The 12010-nt window shown below is 46.4% G+C and overlaps 1 protein-coding gene across 1 annotated transcript in view; it reads right to left on the bottom strand.

Annotated features, from left to right (window-relative positions):
* Positions 1-10910, bottom strand: part of LOC120060743 (semaphorin-3G-like) — a 62318-nt gene extending 51408 nt beyond the window's left edge. Inside the window, exon 1 of the mRNA XM_039010152.1 lies at positions 10595-10910. Within this exon, the coding sequence (XP_038866080.1) occupies positions 10595-10703 (109 nt within the window). The 5' untranslated portion in view covers positions 10704-10910. The remainder of the gene's footprint in view (positions 1-10594) is intronic.
* Between the last annotated feature and the right edge of the window lie 1100 nt (positions 10911-12010).

Here is a 12010-nt window from a genome sequence, read left to right as displayed (position 1 = left end):
TAACTAAACTCAGCAAAAAAAGAAAAGTCCCTTTTTCAGGACCCTGTCTTTCAAAGATAATTTGTAAAAATCCAAATAACTTCACAGATCTTCATTGTAAAGGTTTTACACCTATGAGCACAAACCCACCATCACTGGACCAGACAGGACTGGCAAAAAGAGCTCTTCACTGATGAGTCGTGGTTTTGTCTCACCGGGGGTGATGGTCGGATTCACGTTTATCGTCGAAGGGATGAGCGTTACACCGAGGCCTGTACTCTAGAGCGGGATCGATTTGGAGGTGGCGGGTCCGTCATGGTCTGGGGTGGTGTGTCACAGCATCATCAGACTGAGCTTGTTGTCATTGCAGCCAATCTCAACGCTGTGCGTTACAGGGAAGACATCCTCCTACCTCATGTGGTACCCTTCCTGCAGGCTCATCCTGACATGACACTCCAGCATGACAATGCCACCAGCCATACTACTCGTTCTGTGCATGATTTCCTGCAAGACAGGAATATCAGTGTTGGCCAGCGAAGAGCCCTTTTTCTCAATCCCATTGAGCACGTCTGGGACCTGTTGGATTAGAGGGTGAGGGCTAGGGCCATTCCCCCCAGAAATGTCCGGGAACTTGCAGGTGCCTTGGTGGAAGAGTGGGGTAACATCTCACAGCAAGAACTGGCATATCTGGTGCAGTCCATGAGGAGGAGATGCACTGCAGTACTTAATGCAGTTGGTGGCCACACCAGATACTGACTGTTACCCCCCCTTTGTTCAGGGACACATTATTCAATTTCTGTTAGTCACATGCCTGTGGAACTTGTTCAGTTTATGTCTCAGTTGTTGAATCTTGTTATGTTCATACAAATATTTATACATGTTACGTTTGCTGAAAATAAATGCAGTTGACAGTTAGAGGACCTTTCTTTTTTTGCTGTGTTTCTATCAAATGCAGCGGGCACTGTTGCTCTTGGCACTTCCTGTCAGCAGCTCCAGCATGGAATTAATTTATTGCTGAGCCAATTTTTTATTCTTTTCATTGAACCTTTATTTAACTAGGCAAGTCAGTTAAGAACAAATTCTTATTTACAATGACGGCCTAGGAACAGTGGGTTAACTGCCTTGGTCAGGGGCAGAACAACAGATTTTTACCTTGTCAGCTCGGGGATTCGATCTAGCAACCTTTCGGTTATTGGTCCAACGCTCTAACCACTAGACTACCTGCCGCCCCAGAAAGCGTGGGGTGATGGGAACCCCCTCTGAGAGCGTTCACAGCGCATGGGGAACAACGTCCGTGTCCCAACAAAGTCCGTGTCCCAATGCAGCCTGCAGTGGGGGGGATTGTTCACAGCGACGCACATCACTGTGAGCGACACGGACTTTGTTCCCTGTGCGCTGTGAACGCTCTCAGAGGGGGTTCCCATCACCCCACTCCTGCTCACCTTTCACTGGCCCACAGCCACACAACTCTGGATCTCTAGTGCAATGACATGGGTAGACACATGTATATACACACACATTACACTAACTGACTAACACACACACACACACGCACACAGACAACATACAGACAGAGACTCCATTCCTCATCCAAACTAATTCTACAACACTCAACATTACACCCACACACGTAGCCTCTCACCCAGACCAACACACTGAGACCACAGGACCTTCCTTCCACCCTACCAGTCCTCTGTCTCATTTGCCAAAAGGCAAGAATAACATTCTCGGCTTCCTGTGTTCACTGCACTGAACATCAGCCAATAGGAGAAATCAGAGAATCAGAGAATTAGATGTGACGTTCAATCAATGTGATTACAGTAGTATGGGGGGGTAATGTACAGGACCCCCTTGCATTTAGACATTCCTATCAAACTACTACCCCCCCCCCCCCCCCCCCCAACCTTCCTCCAGCTCCCCAGACCCCCAGTACCATAGCCCAATGGGACCCCCAGGACCACGGCCCTGCGACCCCAATTGAAACTGTAGCCCCGTTCACTAACTCTCTCACCGGGTCAACTAGCCATGGCAGAAAGGGCCAACCCCACCAGCAGTCAGAAAATATACAAAACCCACTCACTCCTCATAGAGTAGCAGTGAAAGCAGGGATTGCTGTAGGTTCAAAGCCTAAAGTAAATACTCCTCCCTCCTCCTCAAACTCCAGACCTATTTTTCTCAAATTTTCTCCCTCCTTTCTTTGCCTGCGCTACGGGCCAAGCAGGACCTCTTGCTCTCTCTTTCTCTCCAATGAAATATGCATAGGTCTGAGCTGTTTACCCAAGACTAGGAGAGGTAGAGCCTTTTATGAAGAAACCGAGAGCCGGCATCAAATCCCTGGCATCCATCACCTTTAAAGAATGAGTTGCACCTAAACAGGAACTAATCCCTTTAAAAAGGCCTATGTGGCATCGATACGAGTCAGAAACAGTTATTCTAGTGTCAAAATTAACTACAAAGTGTAAATAGAATAAGTTTTGTCATAAAGTCAGTCTCATCCAAAACAGAGTTTGGATCCTCAGTGATGTCAAGAAATCATACCCCCTTTTGCCAAGCTCCACGTGCAAATTGCCCCTCCTCCCTCTTCGGTTCCCTTCATTGAGGGGAATCAATTAATCTGGCCCTGGCACCTGGGTAGGCGTTTATTACTTGCTTTCGTATTGGAACCGGCTGCCTAAGGGGCATGAGCGAGGGTCCCCATTCAAAGCTCACAGCGAGGTCGACTCAAAACAAAAGTGACGTAATTAGCATGTGGAGTAATGAGTAGGATTCTGTGTTTCCAAATGCAAAAGTGATCCCAGTGAAAACTAGTTTGAACATATATTTGATAGAAAAGAGATACTGTTGGTTATGTAACGTTATCATTTGATAATACTAGTGAGGCAGGCTAGCTAGCTACAGGCTAGCTAACGTTAGACTACAAGTCGGATTTGCAAATTAGTTCGTAGCTCATACAAGTATATTCTGTATTTTCTAGGGCAAATCTAAATAATGGATTCAGCTATGGTGGTAGCTAACTCATGTCTGAGTCTGACTAATACAGTGAACTAGGAGCAACAAACCGTAATGGCGTCACCAGCCTAAATCTAATCCAATCTGAAGCTACAATCAGTCTACATCTGTAAAGCATAGAATTAGGGGTTTCCACTAGTTACCAGAGCCACAAAGTCAAAAACAAAAATGATTAGGGTTAGGCATAAGGTTAACAGTGTGGTTAAGGTTAGGGGACAGTAACATTAGTAGTCTCTAAAAAAACAATACTTTTAGGAAAATGTTTTTTTTATGTTTAGCTCACATCATTTCATTTAAAAGTTCTCATTAAGGTTTCTGTAATATAATAAATGTTTCAAAAACGAATGTAGACATTAATTAATGCTTTCCTATAGCTTCCAAACTCTTTTTTACAATTGAGGAGTACCAACAAGATGGCTGCATGATGGTTTCAATACAGTGTCCTCAGTAATCCAGCGTTTATACACATCACTGATTTATACATATATACAGTACACACGCACACACACACAAACAATCAAAAATACAGATGACACACAGAGGCTTATGCTGTAATGTATAGTGTGTATATAGACAAACAGACTTGCACAGACACTGTCTCCCTCTCACACACCAACACACACCCACATTGCTAGTCCTCCTTTTATCCTCCTTCCATCGCTATACCACCATCCTCTCCATTCACGCATTCATCAATCCCTCTCTTTTCCCTAACATTCCCTTAACACAGACACAGTCGTCCCTTAACACAGACACAGACACAGTCGTCCTATAGAGCCAGGCCTATAGAGGCCTGCCACACTGACCCAGCTGTTCTCTATGCTGCTGCTTTAGTTTGTTAAATGCTGCGGCTCAGCTGGACCCTAAGAGACCAAGAGATGAGTCTATCAGAGTGTGTGTGTGTGTGTGTGTGTGTGTGTGTGTGTGTGTGTGTGTGTGTGTGTGTGTGTGTGTGTGTGTGTGTGTGTGTGTGTGTGTGTGTGTGTGTGTGTGTGTGTGTGTGTGTGTGTGCGCAAGGGAAACGGTGGGAGAAAGGCATGTTACCTAATTAGAGGCAGTGTATAGCTCCCAGTGATAGCCACCGCTGGACTGGAGGAAGCCACAGGTCTCTCATGACGGAGCTCCAGCCATGGCTATGTAATCATTACCTCCCAGTCACACTAACATGCCCTTACTGGGACTGGGAGATACTGGGGGTGCTGGGAGTAGAGGGGGTCTGAGGAGAGGTTGCATCTAGGTTGCGTAGAGTTCATAACCCCACCTGCTTTCACTGACTTGATGAGGCATTACAAAAACCCTCTGGTTCCACGTCAAATGATCTGTCCTGCCAAGAAATATGTTTTCTTCAACCTCACTTCATTTTAATTTCCTTTATAGGCATAAAGAAAAACACAACAGGTTTGCCAGAGTCCGGAGAGTATCCATAGGTCTGGCAAGTGGAACTTTTTCTCAGGCTCTTTCTTTCTCTCTTTTATTTTCCCAGTCTCCCCCTCTCTTCTCTCACACATCTCCTGTGTTCCTCTCCCTCTCTCCACTCCTCTGTCGGTGCTGTGTGATCTGACGGTATTGTCGTCTGGGAGCTGTAACTTCAGAGTGCTGCGGCGGAGGTGGCAGACATGGTGACGACAAGGTGACACTTTATCAGGGCTCAGACACAAAACACACACGTGTGAGAGCGCCACAGGGTGTGATAAGAGAAGAGATGACAGCTCTGAGGTGTCGGGCGTCAAGCAGATAGCTACCTGCTACTGTCACCATCCCTGCATACCAGCAGCAAGGCAGCCATCTTGTTTTGTGAGATACTGGAACACACAGACATTGTTGATGGACATTCTAGAACAATCCACCACTCAATGGTAGACCACTCAATGGTAGTCTATATTATAAACTGGGTGGTTCGAGTTCTATATCAGACCGTATAGCAAGAGTATGATAAAACATATTTTTACTGTTTTAATTATGTTGGTGTCAGGTATGCGTAAATGGCTGTAAGGGAGTCAGGTGCAGGAGAGCAGATATTGGGTAGCCAACGGAGCCTTTTATTTAGGCGAACCAAAAACACACGGCAAAGTGAACACGAAATAACAATACGGGTTAACATAACTGTCATGCGGGACTAGGTGAGCGAAAGAACCAGACGCAGAGAGAGAGAGCCGCTTAGGAAAAATAATCCTTATATTTACTTTTTTACAACAAACTGAATAAGCCCGAACATCCAGGGCGCAGTGAAAACACTTGCCAAACACCCAACATACACACACGTAACAAAAACAATCCCGCACAAAACAAGGGCGGGTCAAACTCCTAATTATAGGGAAGCTCATTACGAAACAAAAACAACAGGTGCAACTAATAAGACAAAACAACCAGACAAACGAAAAAGGGATCGGTGGCGGCTAGTAGGACGGTGACGACGACCGCCGAGCACCGCCCGAACAGGCAGGGGAGTCAACTTCGGCAGAAGTCGTGACAGTACCCCCCTCCTGACGCGTGGCTCCCGCAGCGCGCCGCCACCGGCCTCGAGGACGACCCGGAGGGCGAGGTGCCGGGCGATCCGGGTGGAGGCGGTGGAAGTCTCTCAGTAGAGTAGGATCTAAAATGTCCCCCACCGGAACCCAGCATCTCTCCTCCGGACCGTACCCCTCCCAGTCCACGAGGTACTGTAGGCCCCTCACCCGGCGTCTCGAGTCCAGAATGGCACGTACTGTGTACGCCGGGGACCCCTCGATCTCCAGAGGGGGTGGAGGGACCTCAGGCACCTCACCTTCTTGCAGGGGACCAGCCACCACCGGCCTGAGGAGAGACACATGAAACGAGGGGTTAATACATACATATGACTGACAGGAAGCTCTGGGTAAGTCTGGTGCTGACTCACCTGGGGTGATCGAGTAGTGTTCCGCCTGCCCTCCCGACTCCCAGAAGAGTTCCTCCAGCACCGGTCGGCCGTGTGCCCTCGCCGACCACAACTGGTGCAGGAGGACACTCCTCCTCCGGTCCCCCTTGATGCTGCCCCCCCTAACTCCATAGGGATAGGAGCAGGAGGGCTGGGATGTGGAAACGACAGGACCTGTTCCGAACGTCCGCGGGCAGCCAGCAGGTTGTCGAGACGGATGGCCATGTCAATAAGTTCGTCCAGCGTGAGTGTGGTGTCCCGACACGCTAGCTCCCTGCGGACGTCCTCCCTAAGGCTACATCGAAAATGGTCGATTAAGGCCCTGTCGTTCCACCCTGCTCCTGCAGCCAAGGTCCTGAACTCCAGGGCAAAGTCCTGTACGCTCCTCGTCTCCTGACGCAGGTGGAACAGCCGTTCACCCGCCGCACGACCCTCTGGTGGGTGGTCAAACACAGCTCGGAATCGGCGGGTGAACTCAGGGTAATGATCCCTCGCCGAGTCTGGGCCATTCCACACTGCGTTGGCCCATTCAAGAGCTCGTCCAGTCAAACAGGAGACGAGGGCGCTCACGCTCTCCTCTCCGGAGGGAGTAGGACGAACGGTCGCCAGGTAAAGCTCCAGCTGGAGAAGAAACCCCTGACACCCGGCCGCCGTTCCATCATACTCCCGTGGGAGCGCCAGCCGAAGAGCCCCGGAGCCAGATGCTGTAACAGGAACAGGAGGTGCTGGAGATGAGGTGGGAAGGCCACTCCTCTCCCATCGATCCATCCTCTCCATCATTTGGTCCATAGCCGACCCAATTCTGTGGAGAACACTGGTGTGATGGAGGACCCTTTCCTCCATCGATGGGAGAGGAGACGCGGCTGCTCCTGCTGGTTCCATTTTTGTTTGGTGCGGGATTCTGTCACGCGGGACTAGGTGAGCGAAAGAACCAGACGCAGAGAGAGAGAGCCGCTTAGGAAAAATAATCCTTATATTTACTTTTTTACAACAAACTGAATAAGCCCGAACATCCAGGGCGCAGTGAAAACACTTGCCAAACACCCAACATACACACACGTAACAAAAACAATCCCGCACAAAACAAGGGCGGGTCAAACTCCTAATTATAGGGAAGCTCATTACGAAACAAAAACAACAGGTGCAACTAATAAGACAAAACAACCAGACAAACGAAAAAGGGATCGGTGGCGGCTAGTAGGACGGTGACGACAACCGCCGAGCACCGCCCGAACAGGCAGGGGAGTCAACTTCGGCGGAAGTCGTGACAATAACCCAGCGCAACAGACTAACATGCGCATAACATGAAATAGAATAAACAATACCACACAAAGACATGTGGGAAACAGAGAGTTAAATACACAACACATAATGATGGAAATGAGAACCAGGTGTGTGGGAAAACAAGACAAGACAAATGGAAAATTAAAAATGGATCGGCGATGGCTAGAAGACCGGCGACGTCGACTGCCGAGCACTGCCCGAACAAGGAGAGGCATCGACTTCAGCAGAAGTCGTGACAGTTGGTAACCAGTTTAAAATAGCAATAAGGCACCTCTGGGCCTAAGGACAGCCATTAGCTGTGGTATATTGGCCATATACCACATCCCTTCGGGCTTTATTGCTTAATTAGAACATCTCCTCAGACTTTCTTGAGCTTCTGCTTTCCTAAAGTGACTCCATAATGACCCTTTTCATGGACACACACTCTAAACACACTCCTGGAGTTGAGCTGAGAGGTACTGCCAGCAGGAGCTAGTCCACTCCAATTCTGTCAATCTCTGTCATACACCAAAACGTTTTACTCCGTATTTCACTCTCAGAGCTGTACAGTATGCTGTTAATTGGTGTGATGAGCCAACTGGATTGGTTTCTGAGACCCCTTTTTCTGCTTTCTGTTTCTAGATTTTTGCAGAAGCCTGGGAACTAGAGAGAGAGGGATGGAAACACCCAACATTCCAGCCTCTGGATCTCCAGACAATGACAGAATATTCAGCTCCTTCTAAATCCCCACTCGAACAACATCTGGAAAACACTGGAAAAACAAACGCATGAATTAATTAAAACAAACAGCCTCTCCATCTGCAGTACTCTGGAAACAAATTGAATCCTTTCAAAATGGGTGATGATGAGGAGCCCTGTGTTTATGTGTGTATTTATGCTTGTGTACATGTGAGCAAGAGAGAGGTGTGTGTGTGTGTGTGTGTGTGTGTGTGTGTGTGTGTGTGTGTGTGTGTGTGTGTGTGTGTGTGTGTGTGTGTGTGTGTGTGTGTGTGTGTGTGTGTGTGCGTGCGTGCGTGCGCGTGTGTGTGTGACTGTTTGCGTCAGTGCATGGGAGCGTGTCCAGGCTTATTTACCCAGCTGAGGTCTACATATGCCTGATGGGGCAGAGGAGGGGGAGGATGGGGAGAAGGGAGGACATGGTGGGAGGTGAGGAGACAGAGGGCCAGGGGGCTGGGGGTCTCCATCTACAAACACTCACCAGCACACACAGAACAGAACAGACCTGGGGCTACAATGACACCCCCTGAGACCCCTAGTACACACCCGGCCCCAGACCCCCATCCCCGGGGACCCAGACCCACTTTAAGAGCCCACCACCAGGGGCTCCCCACTTCACATCACAAACACTGCCTGCTCCGACACCAACCATCCATCCAGCCTGACACCCAGACTAATCACACAGAGCAGGAGGCAGGGGCACCACCAGATACCAACATCAACCAATACCACCAGGGGGCGAAGAGGGTGAGAGGGAGGGGAGGGGGGTATGGGGAAGTGAAGGGGGGAAGGAGTAAAGGGGAGGGTTAGGGGGACCTGGGACTCTAGTCAGAAGGACCGATTGGAGTCTTAACAGTCTGATGATTATCTTTGAGTGAAGGAGTAGATGGGAGGAGGGGTGTAACAGATGGAGGGAAGGAGAGGTAGTGGTGATTCAGAGGAAGGGGTGCTGCTTGGTGCCCCTTCCTGCTTTAAATACCCATACTAATTGATTAAATGAGATAATTACACTTTTTCCTTTTTCTAAATTGCCTCTAAAAGGGAAGGATGATATCTCAGGGCTTTATAGCGGGATCTGACTAGGGGAAACTTAGGTCAAGATTTGAGTCAATACCAGCTAAATTTTACAGGTCAGTCAGATGTGCCATTTTTTCAGCAACAGGATAAAGAAAATATGAGCATAATTATTTTCTATTGAAAACATCTAGTCCAACAGGAGGAAATCCCTTTTGATTTGTATCACTAATGCTAGCAGACCCACTGGGACTGGAGAAGGGCCATGTTTGTGAACACTGACCAGGAAATTACAACTCTATGTTCCAGCCAAATGAAGCATATACATATATAGGCAGCCTGAGATGACAAAGCTACTCAGGGGTATCACACGTTCAAGGCATGTACAACCATAATCGGTTGCAAATATCTAACCTTGTGAGATTGATTTATCCCACTCCAGTCTATGAGTCGCAGATAAAACAGCAGTTGAATGTAAGTGGTTAGACAATACATTATGAATCCATATATTGTCATAGTTGAGTGTGCGAAGACAGAGCCTAGAGGTTTCCGTCTCGAACAGCAGTGTCCGCTCGCTCTATAAAACTTAATTGCGGCGCAGGAATGGAATAAACGTCTCGCGCGCCACAGTGTGCCAGACCGCAAGGAGGTGAAAATACGCTACAAATCCCTTCAGGGAGAAAGGTCGGCGATGTATCCACGTTAAAACCAACTAACTAAATGTGGGGCTTCGACTAACCGCTCGCTGCCTACAGTAGACCACAATCAACCATATTTAAACAATCATTTCCCACCTTGACAAGACCCTCCAAGAAGCCTGTGCGTGGGATGTAGGTTATAACACTGAGGAATTAAAATATTTAACTCATCCACATGATATAAAACAGGCCTGTGCATTAAAGGTGTGTTGCAAATAATACTGTAGAGTATTATAGGCCTATGCTTGCACAATTCAGACAATGGGATAAAGGCAATTAAATATATTGGTGTTAATGAAATTATATTCTATGTACTATTGAATTAAATGTAATCGACATAATTTATTGGACAATAAGAAATACAGTATGTTCTAATGTTCAGTTCAGGAGAACATGAGTTCATGTGTAGGATTTTTGAGAACATTGAAAAAATGTAATAGGCCTAGATACAAAAAAATACAATATTCTATAGGTATATTATAGCTACAAATTTAGCTTCTGAGTGTTTTTAAGAAATTCAGAGACCTCTTAAATTCACACTGTTGCCCACAATTGGGCTCACGCGCTTTGAATGGTCGACACAGGCGAACACAAACACAAACACACACTAGCATACATTCTTCAACTTTGAGGTGCTTACATGGGAGTGGGTACCCTAATAATGGATAAAAAGCAATAGGCTATAATTCACATACACGCCCTGGAAAAAGTAATGCACTTGTTCAAACAATTTTGACAGATCATGTTCAAACACCTTGTGCGCATTCTGTCAAAACCTATTTTCAAATGATGACACATAGTTGAAAATGAATAGCCTATTAGGCAATAGAATAATTAAATTATTCCCCAGTTGTAAGCCTAGATCGGTCAAAAACGTTCCTCCCCATCGGGGTCTTAGACGTTGTTGAAATAATAAAACATTTGAAAATAAAAAAGTTATCAATATAGCTGACCAGAAAAATAAATGTGATCAAATGAATGTAGTTGAATGTATTTTTACCTTTGTATGAAAGTCTGAGTCGTGGTACGTTCATCTTGGTAGCTGAGACTGTTGTTAGAAGAAGAGCAAACCGAATCATCCTCTGGCAGAAATATGATAATTCCTTCATGTTTCCTTGGAAATGTCCTTTTGAATTTCGATAGATCTTTGAGTTTGGGAAGTTTTGCAATTCACCTCTGTAACAAACGAATATTTACATTCAAAATTATTGTAGCACTGTATTTTCATAAGTTATAAAACTGTTTGTCATAAACTTGAAGGACTCAGTCACTCCTGTATCTAGACTCCGTGCATAATTGTCTCAGATATTAGTCTGTTCCGGGTCCACCACTCTCTCTGTTCCGGGCTTGACAGCGTGGGTTTGTTTCTACCTCTGAACAGACTTCGCTACAACCCCGCCTTTCTCTGGAGGAGCAAGAGAGCAGAGCAGCAGCCAGCAAAGGGAAGCGTTCTAAGCGACCAGCCTCTCGCCAGACACGCTCTCAACGCAAATGCTCATCAGAGAGTCCACTTTACGCACTATGTGATAAATAAGTTTGTTACATTATTTTGTCGATGAGGGGCTGTAATTGAGTAAAGCTCAAAACCTGCGTCTGTTTATGTATTTTAACCTGACATGGAGTGAAACGAATAAATTATCATGGTCTGTGCGCAATAATAATGTGGTATCACTGAGTTTGTCTGCACCATGGGCGTCTGTGCGCGACTTGCGTTAACCCCTTGAGAGCTATTGTAACGTGTGCGGTGCTGTCATTAAGTTGGGGCTACTCCTACACTCTCCAAATGAGCAGGGGTCTCAAAGGGGTTATGGCTAGGCATTTAAGGTGTCAGGGAAATGGCAATCCATTGCCTTTTGTGGCACTTGTTTCTTCAAGGAAAGGGGTTCCCTCTTCCCTTCTCTTGTACTTGAGGGATTTAATGGCAGTGGTAGTAGCATTTGCAGCTTGATTAAGATATCAATGCAAAATGGAACTGTTCTTGTCCCCATCACCTAAACCTAAGCAATGCATTCCAGTGCTGGCTTAGCCATAGCAACACCTAATTGGAATGGACCAAAGGAACTCTTAACTATAAGGGATCCTAGAGCTTTGCGGCCTTGCATGTATTCAACACCCAAGTTCAGGGAAAAAGTGTGGATGGTTGAATACGGAATGTATAGGAAAGTATGATTGAAGGGGCATTTGAATAAATTGTGCTTCTTTTGGTCTGAATTACATTGTTACCAGTGGTGTAAAGTACTTAAGTAAAAATACTTGAAAGTACTACTTAAGTAGTTTTTTTAGGTATCTATACTTTACTATTTATATTTTTGACTACTTTTACTTCACTACATTCCTAAAGAAAATAATCTACTTTTTACTTCATACATTTTCCCTGACACCCAAAAGTACTTGTTACATTTTCAATGCTTAGCAG

Source organism: Salvelinus namaycush, chromosome 16 (genome assembly GCF_016432855.1).
Source record: "Salvelinus namaycush isolate Seneca chromosome 16, SaNama_1.0, whole genome shotgun sequence".
Taxonomy (NCBI): Eukaryota; Metazoa; Chordata; class Actinopteri; order Salmoniformes; family Salmonidae; genus Salvelinus; species Salvelinus namaycush.
The sequence above is the reverse complement of the archived record's forward strand: the minus strand, read 5'-3'. Positions and strand labels throughout refer to the sequence as shown.